Here is an 18,290-nt window from a genome sequence, read left to right on the forward strand (position 1 = left end):
TATCAAATGCAGTCCTTTCGATCACAAAGAAACAAGAAAGTCCGAGGTGCGTCCTTTCTTGACAGAGGCAGGGGTAGAGGAAAGAAGCTGCACAACACAGCTAGTTCCCAGGAACAGAAGTCCTCCCCGGCCTCTACAAAATCCACTGCATGTCGCTGGGGCTCCACAGGCGGAGCTAGGCCCGGTGAGGGCACGCCTTCGAAATTTCAGCCACAAGTGGGTTCACTCCCTGTTGGATCCCTGGGCAATAGATATTGTGTCTCAGGGATACAAGCTGGACTTCGAGGAGATGCCCCCTCACCGACGGCCCTGCCGGCTTCCCCCCACGAGAGGGAAATAGTGTTAACTGCAATTCACAAATTGTATCTTCAACAGGTGGTGGTCAAGGTTCCCCTCCTTCAACAAGGAGGGGGTTATTATTCGACCATGTTGTAGTCCCGAAACCGGACGGTTCAGTCAGACCCATATTGAATTTAAAATCCCTGAACATATACCTGAAAAGGTTCAAGTTCAAGATGGAATCGCTGAGAGCGGTCGTCGCAAGCCTGAAAGGGGGGGATTTTATGGTGTCTCTGGACATAAAGGATGCATACCTTCATGTCCCCATTTATCCACCTCATCAGGCGTACCTCAGATTTGTGGTACAGGATTGTCATTACCAATTTCAGACGTTGCCGTTTGGTCTCTCCACGGCACCGAGAATATTTACCAAGGTAATGGCAGAAATTATGGTACTCCTGCGGAAGCAAGGGGTCGCAATTATCCCATACTTGGACGATCTCCTCATAAAAGCGGGATCAAGAGAGCAGTTGCTGATCAGCGTAGCACTTTCTCTGGAAGTGTAACGGCAACACGGCTGGATTCTAAATATTCCAAAGTCGCAGTTGGTTCCTACGGCTCATCTGCCTTTCCTAGGCATGATCCTAGACACAGACCAGAAAAGGGTTTATCTCCCGATAGAGAGAGCTCAGGAGCTCATGACACTGGTCAGGAACCTATTAAAACCAAAACAGGTGTCAGTGCATCACTGCACTCGAGTCCTGGGAAGGATGGTGGCATCATACGAGGCCATTCCCTTCGGCAGGTTCCATGCGAGGACCTTTCAATGGGACTTACTGGACAAGTGGTCCGGGTCACATCTTCAGATGCATCGGTTAATCACCCTGTCCCCCAGGGCCAGGGTGTCTCTCCTGTGGTGGCTGCAGAGTGCTCACCTTCTCGAGGGCCGCAGATTCTGCATTCAGGACTGGGTCCTGGTGACCACGGATGCAAGCCTCCGAGGGTGGGGAGCAGTCACACAGGGAAGAAATTTCCAAGGTCTGTGGTCAAGTCAGGAGACTTGCCTACACATCAACATCCTAGAACTAAGGGCCGTATACAACGCCCTACGTCAAGCGGAGACCCTGCTTCGTGACCAACCGGTTCTGATTCAGTCAGACACCATCACCGCAGTGGCTCATGTAAACCGACAAGGCGGCACAAGGAGCAGGGAAGCGATGGCGGAAGCCGCCAGAATTCTTCGCGGGGCGGAAAATCACGTAAGCGCACTGTCAGCAGTGTTCATCCCGGGACACGACCTCCACCCGGGAGAGTGGGGACTTCATCAGGAAGTCTTCGCACAGACTGCATGTCGGTGGGAACTGCCACAGGTGGACATGATGGCATCCCGCCTCAACAAAAAAACTACAGAGGTATTGCGCCAGGTCAAGAGACCCTCAGGCGATAGCTGTAGACGCCCTGGTGACACCGTGGGTGTTCCAGTCGGTCTATGTATTTCCTCCTCTTCCTCTCATACCCAAGGTGCTGAGAATAATAAGAAAAAGAGGAGTGAGAACGATACTCATTGTTCCAGATTGGCCACGAAGGACTTGGTATCCAGATCTGCAAGAAATGCTCACAGAGGAACCGTGGCCTTTTCCTCTAAGACAGGACTGGTTGCAACAGGGGCCCTGTCTGTTCCAAGACTTACCGCGGCTGCGTTTGACGGCATGGCGGTTGAACGCCGGATCCTAGCGGAGAAAGGCATTTCCGGAGGAGGTCATTCCTACGCTAATAAAGGCTAGGAAGGACGTGACAGCTCAACATTATCACCGTATATGTCGAAAATATGTTGCTTTGTGTGAGGCCAGGAATGCCCCTACGGAGGAATTCCAGCTGGGCCGTTTCCTTCACTTCCTACAGTCAGGAGTGAATTTGGGCCTAAAATTGGGTCCAGATTTCGTCCCTATCCATTTTCTTTCAAAAGGAGTTGACTTCTCTACCTGACGTTCAGACGTTTGTAAAGGGAGTGCTGCATATTCATCCCCCTTTTGTGCCTCCAGTGGCACCTTGGGATCTTAACGTGGTGTTGAGTTTCCTGAAATCCCACTGGTTTGAACCACTCAAAACGGTGGAGTTGAAATATCTCACGTGGAAGGTGGTCATGCTATTAGCCTTGGCTTCGGCTAGGCGTGTGTCAGAGTTGGCGGCTTTGTCACATAAAAGCCCGTATCTGGTTTTCCATGCGGATAGAGCAGAATTGCGGGCCCGTCCACAATTTCTGCCGAAAGTGGTTTCATCCTTTCATATAAACCAACCTATTGTGGTGCCTGTGGCTACTACTGACTTGGAGGATTCCGAGTTGCTTGGTGTGGTCAGGGCTTTGAAGGTTTATGTAGCTAGAACGGCTAGGGTCAGGAAAACAGAGTCTTTGTTTATCCTGTATGCTTCCAACAAGCTTGGTGCTCCTGCTTCAAAGCAAACTATTGCTCGCTGCATCTGTAACATGATTCAGCAGGCTCATTCTGCGGCTGGATTGCCGCTGCCAAAATCAGTTAAGGCCCATTCCACTAGGAAGGTGGGCTCTTCTTGGGTGGCTGCCCGAGGGGTCTCAGCATTACAGCTTTGCCGAGCGGCTACTTGGTCAGGTTCAAACACTTTTGCAAAGTTCTACAAGTTTGATACCCTGGCTGAGGAAGACCTTGTGTTTGCTCAATCGGTGTTGCAGAGTCATCCGCACTCTCCCGCCCGTTTGGGAGCTTTGGTATAATCCCCATGGTCCTTACGGAGTCCCCAGCATCCACTAGGACGTTAGAGAAAATAAGATTTTACTTACCGGTAAATCTATTTCTCGTAGTCCGTAGTAGATGCTGGGCGCCCGTCCCAAGTGCGGACTTCTTCTGCAATGCTTGTATATAGTTATTGCTTCAATAAGGGTTATGTTATGGTTGCATCAGGGTTGGACCTGTTGCTCTGTTGTTGTTCATACTGTTGACTGGGTATGTTTATCTCAAGTTATACGGTGTTATTGGTGTGGCTGGTATGAATCTTGCCCTGGATTACCAAAATCCTTTCCTTGTACTGTCAGCTCTTCCGGGCACAGTTTCTCTAACTGAGGTCTGGAGGAGGGACATAGAGGGAGGAGCCAGAGCACACCAGAATCTAAATTCTTTCTTAAAGTGCCCATGTCTCCTGCGGAGCCCGTCTATTCCCCATGGTCCTTACGGAGTCCCCAGCATCCACTATGGACTACGAGAAATAGATTTACCGGTAAGTAAAATCTTATTTTTTTTGTCCAGCTGATATATGGTTAAAAACCAAAATGTTACACTTACAGCTGCTCTCCTGCAGTAAAGGTGAACTGTTTGCACAGTGCAGCAACATTGTTTCAACAAAGTTTAAATGTCACCGTGTGAAATTGCTGGGAAAGGTACCTTGGTGTGGATAGAGAAAGTGAGGGGCAGTAAGAGCTCGGGCAGCTGACTGTTCATCTGACATGTAATTATAGTCAATTTGAAATCTCCAGCTCACAGCTCCATGCTGGGGGGGGGGGGGGAGGGTTAGGCAGCGGGGGAGGGCTAGGGTTAGACTACGGGTAACGAGAGTTAGGGTTAGGCACCTCCGGGGAGGATTAGGGTTAGGCTGCGGGAAGGGGGGGTTAGGTTTAGGCTGCGAGGAGGAAGGTTAGGTTTAGGCACCCCCTGGGGAAGGTTAGGCACCATTGGGAGTTGTTGTGAATTCTGGATATTTTGTTATGTCAGGAACATTGGTACCTTTCCCGGCCTTCCGATCATAGTGAGTGAGGATGGAAAGTGTGCACAGACGTACATTTAGTTTCTTGTCCATGGTAATGGAAATTGGCGCTGGCCCCTTTCTCGTACAGGGAAATTCTCAACGTTCTGTCGGGGTAACAGTTCAGCTGTAAATCATTTGCACAATCTGCGGCTTTGCAGTTGTATTCTATGTTTTTGTCCAAATAGCCTTTTATTTCCTCCCCGAGCAGAATGTCTGTAGGTGAGCGCAGATGCCGGGTATGACCCTTGTTCCCTATAGATGCAATCATCGGCGGAATGTTCTCCTGCCGGTTTCCCCTCATGTGCTGCAGATGTACAGAGTTGTGTCGTCTCTGTCTGGAGCGTACTATGTAATGTTACTAATTTACATGAATCTCTCACATTACACTGAGAAACTACTTATCCTTTAGTCTGGCCACATATAGGGGTAAATGTAATAGCCGGCTAGTTTTGTGCAATTATTGGCAATAATTTAGGGCAAATCAAGGGTCGCTGTTCTGTGTGGTTTTCAGAGATTCGCCGCTATCCCCATATATAGCCGTCTCCAGCGACTATAGAGATATACACCACAGACCGCCGGCACTGCTATCCCCATATATAGCCGTCTCCAGCGACTGTAGAGATATACACTGCAGAACGCCGGCACTGCTATCCCCATATATAGCCGTCTCCTGCGCCTATAGAGATATACACTGCAGAACGCCGGCACTGCAGTCCCCATATATAGCCGTCTCCAGCGACTATAGAGATATACACTGCAGAACGCCGGCACTGCAGTCCCCATATATAGCCGTCTCCAGCGACTATAGAGATATACACTGCAGAACGCCGGCACTGCTATCCCCATATATAGGCGTCTCCAGCGACTATAGAGATATGCACTGCAGACCGCCGGCACTGCTATCCCCATATATAGCCGTCTCCAGCGACTATAGAGATATACACTGCAGAACGCCGGCACTGCTATCCCCATATATAGCCGTCTCCAGCGACTATAGAGATATACACTGCAGACCGCCGGCACTGCTATCCCCATATATAGCCGTCTCCAGCGACTATAGAGATATACACTGCAGAACGCCGGCACTGCTATCCCCATATATAGCCGTCTCCAGCGCCTATAGAGATATACACTGCAGAACGCCGGCACTGCAGTCCCCATATATAGCCGTCTCCAGCGACTATAGAGATATATACTGCAGAACGCCGGCACTGCAGTCCCCATATATAGCCGTCTCCAGCGACTATAGAGATATACACTGCAGAACGCCGGCACTGCTATCCCCATATATAGCCGTCTCCAGAGACTATAGAGATATGCACTGCAGACCGCCGGCACTGCTATCCCCATATATAGCCGTCTCCAGCGACTATAGAGATATACACTGCAGAACGCCGGCACTGCTATCCCCATATATAGCCGTCTCCAGCGACTATAGAGATATACACTGCAGAACGCCGGCACTGCTGTCCCCATATATAGCCGTCTCCAGCGACTATAGAGATATACACTGCAGACCGCCGGCACTGCTATCCCCATATATAGCCGTCTCCAGCGACTATAGAGATATACACTGCAGAACGCCGGCACTGCTATCCCCATATATAGCCGTCTCCAGCGACTATAGAGATATACACTGCAGAACGCCGGCACTGCTATCCCCATATATAGCCGTCTCCAGCGACTATAGAGATATACACTGCAGAACGCCGGCACTGCTATCCCCATATATAGCCGTCTCCAGCGACTATAGAGATATACACTGCAGACCGCCGGCACTGCTATCCCCATATATAGCCGTCTCCAGCAACTATAGAGATATACACTGCAGAACGCCGGCACTGCTATCCCCATATATAGCCGTTTCCAGCGAGTATAGAGATATACACTGCAGAACGCCGGCACTGCAGTCCCCATATATAGCCGTCTCCAGCGACTATAGAGATATACACTGCAGAACGCCAGCACTGCAGTCCCCATATATAGCCGTCTCCAGTGACTATAGAGATATACACTGCAGAACGCCGGCACTGCTATCCCCATATATAGCCGTCTCCAGCGACTATAGAGATATACACTGCAGAACGCCGGCACTGCTATCCCCATATATAGCCGTCTCCAGCGACTATAGAGATATACACTACAGAACGCTGGCCTTTTGTTTGCATGCTGGGGGGCCGCCCGTCGCAGGGCGAGACCACCCAGCATGCTGACTGCCGCTACACCCCCCCCCCCTTGATGAAACAAAAATTGCGATCGCCATCCTCCCCCCCATCCCATGAACACCTCTGCCTGATTGACAGGCAGTGGTGATCACATTTTCTGCAGCCCCCGCAGAAAATGTGGGTGCATGCGCAGGATGGGTGCTGCGCATTCGCCCGCATTTTTTTTAAACTTTTGCGGTTGGATCGCGTTTTGCAATGGAAACCGCAGATCTGCGCCAGCCTGGGACTTGGCAGTTGCTGGAGGAGACGAGCTATTTATTACCAGTTATTTATATATAGCGCACACACGTTATGCAGCGCAGACAGTATCGCATTGGTCCATGCCCCAGTGGAGCTTACAGTCTGCGGACACATCAGGAGTTGTTGGAATGTGGGAGGACAGCAGAGCACTCTGAGGAAACCCACACAGGCACAGGGAGAACATACAAACTCCCGCCAATTGATGAAAAGAATTGGGACCCCCTGGAAAGGAGGCGTGGCATCAGCTGGACCGGGCGTGACCTCACTGGGCACGTGGCCTCACAGCATGTCCCTCTCTTTCGTTATTTTTGGGGCGTGCGCAGCACTAGCCGAGCAGTTGGGCAGCTGGGATAACCCGCTACATAGCTGTGTATAGCAGCGATGGTAAATGTTCCCCCAAATCCCTCCCCCCCTTCCCCCACCGTCTGCGGGACACTTTGGCCCACGGGTGGGACAACGGGACAGTGTCTGAAAAATGGGACTATCCTGCTGAAATAGGGACAGTTGGGAGGTATGCCTATAGTAAGTTTTTCAAATAGCATAATTCTACTTATATAAACTTTGGTGAATGATTCGTGCTCTGAGGAAATGTTATATTACACTGAAACCGGTTGGAGTGCCGACTCACTGCATTAATAGATATATCTATATATATAAAAGTAAAAGCCCTCACTCACTCACTCACTCACTCACTAATTCTCTTACTTCCCGATATGTTAGGAAGATGAAATGTAACATAGGTATTCTGCTGGTGGGAAATAGGAAAACTACATAATTAGAATTTTGATAAACCTCCCCTAAGGCGATGAAAAGGGGGCTTGACATAATGATGTTATTACCAATGCGCGGCTTGCGTTGCGAGAATGATAACTCCTAAACGGACAATCGGATCAAAATGTGGATTGCACCTCCAGGCGGGTAGAATTTAATAAACTACAAAAATGGTCCTGTCACTGTTTACCATATCTGCTACGGGTGCTCCTCGGCTAACGCCAAGAACCATGGATTCATATTTACTTACATCAACACGTCTCAAATTTACATCTCTATAGATTGACCAAATTTTTAACACTCATTTCCAGTGGCAATGTTATTTTATTCTTAGGACCCCAAAAATGGCAATAACGTTCTTTTACCATCATATATTGCGGCAATTTAAAAAAAAAATCAATGACTTTACCTCAGTAATTTAACAAAACATATCTGTGTTATCTTAATAGATGAGCGCACACATGATATAGATTTGGGTTTTTATCTTATTGACATACTGAAGTAGAAATTTATATTTAAAATATAAATTAGATTTTAAAAGTTTAAAAACAGATGTAATTTAATTTATTATTTATATTTTGTTAAAAATCTGTAGAGACTAAAAGAGATTTATTCAAATAATAAAGCGTTTATTTGACTGCATTTGATCTATCGTTATACCGAGGTGGTGATCACAAAAGGGGTATTGCAGCATCGTACTGTACATTCTGCCACGGCACTTAATAGACATCACCGCGCCGTGTTATTGCCATAAGTAAGACTGGTAATTCTGCCGCTTAGAATCCCTCTGCGTATTTGTCTCTGAACAAAACAAAAATATGCCAACACATTGGAGGAAGCCAGGTTGCTGACTGAGCCAATGGCCTTGAAGATGTAGCCTATCAATTCATTGGGAACTAGTGGCATCACTGAGGTGTGAGGCAGAAAGTGAGACCTCATGCCTCAGTGGCGACCCTGGTTCCTAAGGAAGAGAGAACCTGTATGAAAAGTGGCTCAGCCCAGTGGGTGGTTTCCTCCAATCCCCTGTAGGCAGTGGGTTCTCAATTATTTATATAGCACACACATATTCCGCAGCGCTTTACAGAGTATATTTGGCCATTCACACCAGTCCCTGTCCCAGTGGAGCTTACAATCTATATTCCCCACCACACGTACACACACATATACACTAGAGTAAATTTTTGTTATAAGCCAATAAACCTACCAGTATATGTTTGGTGTGTTTGAGGAAATCGAAGTACCCAGAGGAAACCCATACAAGAAAGGGCGGAGTACTGTATATAAATTCCACACAGGACCTTTTGTGGGAATAGAAGCCAAGGCCTCAGTTCTGTGAGTCATTGGCAAATAAAGTATCTGGAATAAAAATGGGACCTGACTTTTTTGGGGTTGTTTTATTTGTGAGGTTTTTTTAAAATGTATTTACGGATTTTTTTTTTGTCTTAATAATATCCTCTGTTTTGTATCTTGTAGATCACTAAAGGAACCTGCCTAGAATCTGTAAAACTGGCCATAGACATTGGCTACCGTCACATCGATGGGTCCTTCCTATATTATAACGAGCATGAGGTGGGAGAGGCCATCAGAGAGAAGATTGCAGAGGGGAAAGTGAAACGAGAAGATATCTTCTACTGTGGGAAAGTAAGCACAAAAAGCTCACATTTTCCATGTTGTCGAGACTGCAATCCAGGTGTACACTATGGAGGTGGCCATTTTGTTGGTTGAATCATGCTGATGGCTAGAGAATTTCTAGGTTGCATTCACATGAGTATTGGTTGACCCATACAATGGATCTCTCTGCTGACCACAGAGACCACAAATGCAACTTACTACCTTCAAACGACCTCTCTTTTTGCCCCCGATTTCACCTCTCCCACCTTCTTTCTAAGTTGTTGCTCTTCTGGCCCCTATGTAGAGAACTAAATGAATAACCAGAATAAATGGCACAAAGCATTTAGGCACGTTAACCTTACTTTCCATTACTGGTTTCTGGAAAAAGCCACCAAGCTAATATAAAGTAAGTACTGCCTTGCTTGCCTGCCACATTAATATAAATCTAGAACTAACCAGCCGCTGTATTTACCGTAGGCCAGATTGTTGGCCACATCCTTGCAAGCCTTCTCCATGCATATAATTCAATGTGACACTGATAATACAAACTGGTGATTTCATATATCTCCAAATTAATAGTGACGTTAAAAATAAAATAAGTAGCGTTGTCCTTGGCCAAGGTGACTCCCCTTTCCCCCAGGAATTACTCCTGTTATTTGGAACTTGAGAAAACCTTTCAGTAAACGGATGAGTAACTGAATATTCTCCTGGCAGATAGCTCTATGTTGTGACCTCTCCCAAGATTAGAGAACACAACCCATTTCTGGTTGGAAGGACTCCTGGTCCTAAGAAGCTGTGGCAGATTCTCCTTTATTTCCAGGAACCTTAGGGGCCTACCAGACACCTCTTGGTTCCATCGCCTGGCTCCCGTACACAGACATAAATAGCCGAGAGGTTTCTGAAAGTTCTTCCAAAACATTTCCCCTTTCACTTATGAAATGTTCACTGGAACCTGCGTGATGTAGACCACCAACAGTTATTCACTTGTCCGAATAAAGTTTGATTAAAAATATTGTGGGGGGAAAAAGTTATATATATATTGGGTTTGTGAAACAGAACTTTTGAATTTGAGAAACAATATTCACTGATGATTTATTGTTTTATCCCTGCTCCTAGCTGTGTAACACGTGCCACCCACCGGAACTGGTCAGACCAATGTTGGAGAAGACCTTAAAGACATTAGGACTGGATTATGTGGATTTGTATGTAGTGGAGATGCCAATGGCCTTTAAGGTAAAGAGCTAAGAGAAAATGGGGAATACGGGGCAGGTACCTTCACGGATAATAGGAACGTTCTACCGAGTCAAATTGATTGAGTAAAGAAGATCACCCTTGGATAAGAAGACTCTATACTGATCTTTTTAGATAAATATAAACAACCTTTTTTTGGGTCCCCACCCTTTCTTCACCCCCCAGTTATGGTAGCGCCACCCTCTTCGCCATTCCCCATTTTCTCTGTGAATTCCTTTGGACCTTTTTTGGGATAGGTCCTACGGTAAAGAGAAGGCAGCAACCGTTCCAAAGTGAAGCACCCCTTTAGAACCTCACAACACTTCTAGACAAAGAGCTAAGAGATCTGTAACAACTATTCCTGCACTGCTACGATGTGTGTCTGTCACGAGAAAGCCTTGTAGGGGCATATTTACTGAAATTGCGATAAATGCCCAAAAACCTGATATTCCTTTCCTTATCGCCAGTAATCCCTGTGATATTGTAAAGGGGTGATTGTGTTTTATGCAGATACAGATGTGTCCTTACCAAGCCTTGCTAAAATCATGCAAAAGACTCCTCTGTATCACGCCACAGTATTGGATACATCAATGCACCATGTAATTGGTCGATCGTATTGTCTGGGTTCTCTGAAAACATGTCTGTTTATCTATATGAAAAATGCATGAAAAAGAATAATTTAAATTGCGCAAAATGTATTCAAATATTTGAGTAAATGTAGCATCATATTAGGTGAAAGTAGCCTCATGTTAGGGGAAGTAGCATCATGTTAAGGGGAAGTAGCCTCATATTTGGGGGAAGGTAACCTCATGTTAGGGGAAAGTAACCTCATGTTAGGGGAAAGTAACCTCATGTTAGGGGGAAGTAGCATCATGTTAGGGGGAAGTAGCATCATGTTAGGGGGAAGTAGCATCATGTTAGGGGAAGTTAGGGGAAAGTAGCCTCATGTTAGGAGGAAGTAGCATCATGTTAGGGGGAAGTAGCCTCATATTTGGGGGAAGTAACCTCATGTTAGGGGAAAGTAGCATCATGTTAGGGGGAAGTAGCCTCATGTTAGGAGGAAGTAGCATCATGTTAGGGGGAAATAGGCTCATATTTGGGGGAAGTAACCTCATGTTAGGGGAAAGTAGCATCATGTTAGGGGGAAGTAGCCTCATATTTGGGGGAAGGTAATCTCATGTTAGGGGAAAGTAACCTCATGTTAGGGGGAAGTAGCCTCATGTTAGGGGGAAGTAGCATCATGTTAGGTGAAATTAGCCTCATGTTAGGGGGAAGTAGCCTCATGTTAGGGGGAAGTAGCCTCATGTTAGGGGAAAGTAGCCTCATGTTAGGGGAAAGTAGCCTCATGTTAGGGGGAAGCAGCATCATGTTAGGGGGAAGTAGCATCATGTTAGGGGAAAGTTAGGGGAAAGTAGCCTCATGTTAGGAGGAAGTAGCATCATGTTAGGGGGAAGTAGCCTCATATTTGGGGGAAGTAACCTCATGTTAGGGGAAAGTAGCATCATGTTAGGGGGAAGTAGCCTCATATTTGGGGGAAGGTAATCTCATGTTAGGGGAAAGTAACCTCATGTTAGGGGGAAGTAGCCTCATGTTATGGGAAAGTAGCCTCATGTTATGGGAAAGTAGCCTCATGTTAGGGGGAAGTAGCATCATGTTAGGTGAAATTAGCCTCATGTTAGGGGGAAGTAGCCTCATGTTAGGGGGAAGTAGCCTCATGTTAGGGGAAAGTAGCTTCATGTTAGGGGAAAGTAGCCTCATGTTAGGGGGAAGTAGCATCATGTTAGGGGGAAGTAGCCTCATGTTAGGGGGAAGTAGCATCATGTTAGGTGAAATTAGCCTCATGTTAGGGGGAAGTAGCCTCATGTTAGGGGGAAGTAGCCTCATGTTAGGGGAAAGTAGCCTCATGTTAGGGGGAAGTAGCCTCATGTTAGGGGAAATTAGTAGAGATGTGCGGCGGGCACTTTTCGTGTTTTGGATATGTTTTGCCAAAACCCCTCTTTCGTGTTTTGGTTTTGGATCTGGATGATTTATTGAAAAAAAACCCCCATAAAAACAGCTAAAATCACAGAATTTGGGGGTAATTTTGATCCTACGGTATTATTAACCTCAATAACATTCATTTCCACTCATTTCCAGTCTATTCTGAAGACCTCACACCTCACAATATTGTTTTTAGGCCTAAAAGTTGCACCGAGATGTGCGGCTCAAACACATGGCCCATCTAGGAGTGGCACTACGGTGGCAGACAGGATGGCACTTAAAAAAACTAGGCACCAAACAGCACATCATGCAAAGAAGTAAAAGTGGTGCAATGAGGTAGCTGTATGACTAAGCTAAGCGACACAAGTGAGCGGCACAAACACCTGGCCCATCTAGGAGTGGCACTGCAGTTGCAGACAGCATGGCACTTTAAAAAAACTAGGCCCTAAACAGCACATGATGCAAAGAAGAAAAAGAGGTGCAATGAGGTAGTTGTATGACTAAGCTAAGTGACACAAGTTTGCGGCACAAACACCTGGCCCATCTAGGAGTGGCACTACGGTGGCAGACAGGATGGCACTTAAAAAAACTAGGCACCAAACAGCACATCATGCAAAGAAGTAAAAGTGGTGCAATGAGGTAGCTGTATGACTAAGCTAAGCGACACAAGTGAGCGGCACAAACACCTGGCCCATCTAGGAGTGGCACTGCAGTTGCAGACAGCATGGCACTTTAAAAAAACTAGGCCCTAAACAGCACATGATGCAAAGAAGAAAAAGAGGTGCAATGAGGTAGTTGTATGACTAAGCTAAGTGACACAAGTTTGCGGCACAAACATCATGGGACATGCTGGAATTTGCCCAGATGTAATACACGCACAATATTGGTGGCACAGGAGAGCGTACTCCTAAACCACACACACACACACACACACACACACACACACACACACACACGGCAAAGCTTGTAAAATTTATTTGGATAATAATAACCCTTTTATTTGGAGCTATTATAATAATATGCAGCACAGGCGAGCGTACCCCTACACCACACAGGGCAAACCCTGTAAAAGTGATTTGGATAATAATATAAGTAATATGTATATAACCCTTTTATTTGGAGTAAATAATATACAGTACAGGACACCACCACTGGACTTATGGCAGCACAGGACACCACCACTGGACTGATGCAGCACAAGACAGCACCACTGGACTGGACTTACACGGCAGTACCTCTGGACTTATACGGCAGTACCCCTGGAGTTGTACGGCAGTGTCAGACAGGATTGCACTTTAAAAAACTAGTCCCCAAACAGCACATGATGCAAAGAAGAAAAAGAGGTGCAAGATGGAATTGTCCTTGGGCCCTCCCACCCACCCTTATGTTGTATAAACAGGACATGCACACTTTAACAAACCCATCATTTCAGCGACAGGGTCTGCCACACGACTCTCTGAAATGACTGTTTTTTTGGGCCCCCACCAAAAAAAGAAGCAATCTATCTGTCCTTGCACAAACTGGCTCTACAGAGGCAAGATGTCCACCTCATAATCATCCTCCGATTCATCACCCCTTTCACTGTGTACATCCTCCTCCTCACAGAGTATTAATTCGTCCCCACTGGAATCCACCATCACAGGTCCCTGTGTACTTTCTGGAGGCAATTGTTGGTAAAGGTCTTCCGGGAGGAATTTATAATTCATTTTGATGAACATCATCTTCTCCACATTTTGGGGGTCATTCCAAACCCAATCGCTCGCTACAGTTTATCGCAGCTCAGTGATCGGGTTGGATCTGCGCATGCGCCGGCGCCGCAGTGCGTCGGCGCATGCTGGACGGCCGAAGGCCGTTGTACCGTAGTGATCGCCTCTGCCTGATTGATAGGGCGGTCGCTGGGTGGGAGGGGGCTGGACGGCGGCGTTAAGCTGCCGTTAAGGGGGTGCGTCCGGCCAACGCAGACGTGGCCGGACCATTGGGGGGGGGCGGGCCGCGGCGGCTGCGTGATGTCACACAAAGCCACTGTGACCCGGACAGCGAAGAGGAGTTACTCAAATGCAAAAGCATCACCGCTGTGCGATGCTTTCGCATTTCTGCGGGGGAAAGGGGCAGTCACTGACATGCGGGGCGGACTAGCCCTGCGCTGGGCATCCTCCCGCATGTCTGAGTGCCTGATCGTAGCTGTGCTAAATTTAGCACAGCTACGATCAACTCGGAATGACCCCCTTTGTGGAAGTAACCTCCTACGCCGATCGCTGACAAGGTGAGCGGCTGCACTAAACACTCTTTCGGAGTACACACTGGAGGGGGAGCAACTTAGGTAAAATAAAGCCAGTTTGTGCAAGGGCCTCCAAATTGCCTCTTTTTCCTGCCAGTATACATACGGACTGTCTGACGTGCCTACTTGGATGCTGTCACTCATATAATCCTCCACCATTCTTTCAATGGTGACAGAATCATATGCAGTGACAATAGACATGTCAGTAATCGGTGGCAGGTCCTTCAGTCCGAACCAGATGTCAGCACTCGCTCCTAACTGCCCTGCATCACCACCAGTGGGTGGGCTAGGAAACCTTATCCTTTTCCTCGCAGCCCCAGCTGCTGGAGAAAGTGAAGGAGGAGCTGTTGACAGGTCACGTTCCGCTTGAGTTGACAATTTTCTCACCAGCAGGTCTTTGAGCCTCTGCAGACTTGTGTCTGCCGGAAAGAAAGAAACAACGTAGGCTTTAAACCTAGGATCGAGCACGGTGGCCAAAATGTAGTGCTCTGATTTCAACAGATTGACAGATTGAATCCTGGCAAAGCGAATGAAGTTTGACTGCTGTCATATTTCATCTTCCTCACAAATGACTGTTGGACAGTCAATTGCTTAGTTGAAGTAGTACAAGTGGTCTTCCGACTTCCCCTCTAGGATGACGATCGACTCCCAACAGCAGCAGCGGCAACAACAGCAGCAGTAAGCGTACCACTCAAGGATCCTCCGGAGGAATCCCGGTTAGGAGAGGACTACTCAGTCTTGCCAGTGACATGGCCTGCAGGACTACTGACGTTCCTGACTGAGGAGGAAGTTGACGTTGAGGGAGTTGGTGGTGTGGCTTGCAGGAGTTTGGGTACAAGAGGAAGAAGGAATTTAGGTGTCAGTGGACTGCTTACGCTCTTATCCAAAGTTTCACAACTTGACACTGACTTCTGATGAATGCGCTGCAGGTGACGTTTAAGGAAGGATGTTCCTAGGTGGTTAACATCCTTAGCCCTACTTATTACAGATTCACAGAGGCAACACATGGCTTGACACCTGTTGTCCGGATTTGTGGAGAAATAATTCCACACCGAAGAGGTGGCTTTTTTGGTATTTTGCCCAGGCATCACAATGGGCTTATTCATCCCATGGACAACAGGTGTCTCCCCTGGTGCCTGATTTAAACAAACCACATCACCATCAGAATCCTCCTCGTCAACTTCCTCCTCAGCGCCAGCAACACCCATATCCTCATCCTGGTGTACTACAACAGTGACATCTTCAATTTGAATATCAAAAACTGGACTGTGGGTGCTCCTTCCAGCACTTGCAGAGGGCGTGCAAATGGTGGAAGGAGCCACCTCTTCCCGCCGACCACTTGGACTCTCCTTGGAGATTTGTGATACCATCTTAGAACGCACAGTTCGTTGCTGTGCTTTTTCCAGCTTAACTCTTATCATTTTTCTAGCTGGAGAATGAGGGCTTCCATCGTCATGTGAAGCTGAACCACTAGTCATGAACATAGGCCATGGCCTTAGCCGTTCTTTGCCACTCCGTGTCGTAAATGGCATATTGGCAAGTTTACGTTTCTCCTCAGACCATTTAAATTTCTTTTTTTGGGTCTTTTTACTGAACTTTGGCTTTTTGGATTTTACATGCCCTCTACTATCACATTGGGCATCGGCCTTGGCAGACGACGTTGATGGCATTTCATCGTCTATGTCATGACTAGTGGCAGCAGATTCAGCACTAGGAGGAAGTGGTTCTTGATCTTTCCCTGTTTTATCCTCCAAATTTTTGTTCTCTATTATTTTTTCGGGAGTTATATAACAATATGCGGTACAGGAGAGTGTACCTCTACACCACACAGGGCAAACCCTGTGAAAATTATTTGGATTAAATATTAATAACCGCTTTATTTGGAGTAAATAATATTCAGCACAGGACAGCACCACTGAACTTATATGGCAGCACCACTGGGCTGGATTTATACGGCAGTACCACTGGAATTATACGGCAGGATCACTGGATTTATATGCCAGTACCACTGGAATTATACGGCAGGATAATTGGATTTATACGCCAGTACCACTGGAATTATACGGCGGGATTACTGGATTTATACGCCAGTATCATTGGAATTATACGGCAGGATCAATGGACCTATACGCCAGTACCACTGGAATTATACGGCAGGATCACTGGATTTATACGTCAGTACCACTGGAATTATACGGCAGGATCACTGGATTTATACGGCAGAATCACTGGATTTATACGGCAGAATCACTGGATTTATACGGCAGTACCACTGGAATTATACGGCAGGATCACTGAATTATATGGCAGTACCACTGGAATTATATGGCAGGATCATTGGATTTATACGCCAGTACCACTGGAATTATACGCCAGGATCACTGGATTTATACGCCAGTACCACTGGAATTATACGGCAGGATCACTGGATTTATACGGCAGAATCACTGGATTTATACGGCAGAATCACTGGATTTATACGGCAGTACTAATGGAATTATACAGCAGGATCACTGGATTTATATGCCAGTACCACTGAAATTATACGGCAGGATAATTGGATTTATACGCCAGTACCACTGGAATTATACGGCAGGATCAATGGACCTATACGCCAGTACCACTGGAATTATATGGCAGGATCACTGGATTTATACGTCAGTACCACTGGAATTATACGGCAGGATCACTGGATTTATACGGCAGAATCACTGGATTTATACGGCAGAATTACTGGATTTATACGGCAGGATCACTGGATTTATACGCCAGTACTACTGGAATTATACAGCAGGATAACTGGATTTATACGCCAGTACCACTGGAATTATACGGCAGGATCACTGAATTATATGGCAGTACCACTGGAATTAAATGGCAGGATCACTGGATTTATACGCCAGTACCACTGGAATTATACGCCAGGATCACTGGATTTATACGCCAGTACCACTGGAATTATACGGCAGGATCACTGGATTTATACGACAGAATCACTGGATTTATACGGCAGAATCACTGGACTTATACGGCAGTACTAATGGAATTATACAGCAGGATCACTGGATTTATACGCCAGTACCACTGGAATTATACGGTAGGATCAGTGGATTTATACGCCAGTACCACTGGAATTATACGGCGGGATTACTGGATTTATACGCCAGTATCATTGGAATTATACGGCAGGATCAATGGACCTATACGCCAGTACCACTGGAATTATACGGCAGGATCACTGGATTTATACGTCAGCACCACTGGAATTATACGGCAGGATCACTGGATTTATACGGCAGAATCACTGGATTTATTCGGCAGAATCACTGGATTTATACGGCAGTACCACTGGAATTATACGGCAGGATCACTGAATTATATGGCAGTACCACTGGAATTATATGGCAGGATCATTGGATTTATACGCCAGTACCACTGGAATTATACGCCAGGATCACTGGATTTATACGCCAGTACCACTGGAATTATACGGCAGGATCACTGGATTTATACGGCAGAATCACTGGATTTATACGGCAGAATCACTGGATTTATACAGCAGTACTAATGGAATTATACAGCAGGATCACTGGATTTATATGCCAGTACCACTGAAATTATACGGCAGGATAATTGGATTTATACGCCAGTACCACTGGAATTATACGGCAGGATCAATGGACCTATACGCCAGTACCACTGGAATTATATGGCAGGATCACTGGATTTATACGTCAGTACCACTGGAATTATACGGCAGGATCACTGGATTTATACGGCAGAATCACTGGATTTATACGGCAGAATTACTGGATTTATACGGCAGGATCACTGGATTTATACGCCAGTACTACTGGAATTATACAGCAGGATAACTGGATTTATACGCCAGTACCACTGGA

At 46.5% G+C, this 18,290-nt stretch overlaps 1 protein-coding gene across 1 annotated transcript in view; it reads left to right on the plus strand.

The window, feature by feature from the left end:
* The window catches only part of LOC134996873 (aldo-keto reductase family 1 member D1-like), a 49,725-nt gene extending 38,930 nt beyond the window's left edge, over nucleotides 1-10,795 (plus strand). The window contains exons 2-3 of the mRNA XM_063951232.1: nucleotides 8,763-8,930; nucleotides 10,017-10,795. Coding sequence (XP_063807302.1) covers nucleotides 8,763-8,930; nucleotides 10,017-10,145 — 297 coding nt within the window. The 3' untranslated portion in view covers nucleotides 10,146-10,795. The remainder of the gene's footprint in view (nucleotides 1-8,762; nucleotides 8,931-10,016) is intronic.
* The last annotated feature ends 7,495 nt before the right edge of the window (nucleotides 10,796-18,290 follow it).

The sequence above is a fragment of the Pseudophryne corroboree genome, unplaced genomic scaffold (genome assembly GCF_028390025.1).
Source record: "Pseudophryne corroboree isolate aPseCor3 unplaced genomic scaffold, aPseCor3.hap2 scaffold_1439, whole genome shotgun sequence".
Lineage (NCBI taxonomy): Eukaryota > Metazoa > Chordata > Amphibia > Anura > Myobatrachidae > Pseudophryne > Pseudophryne corroboree.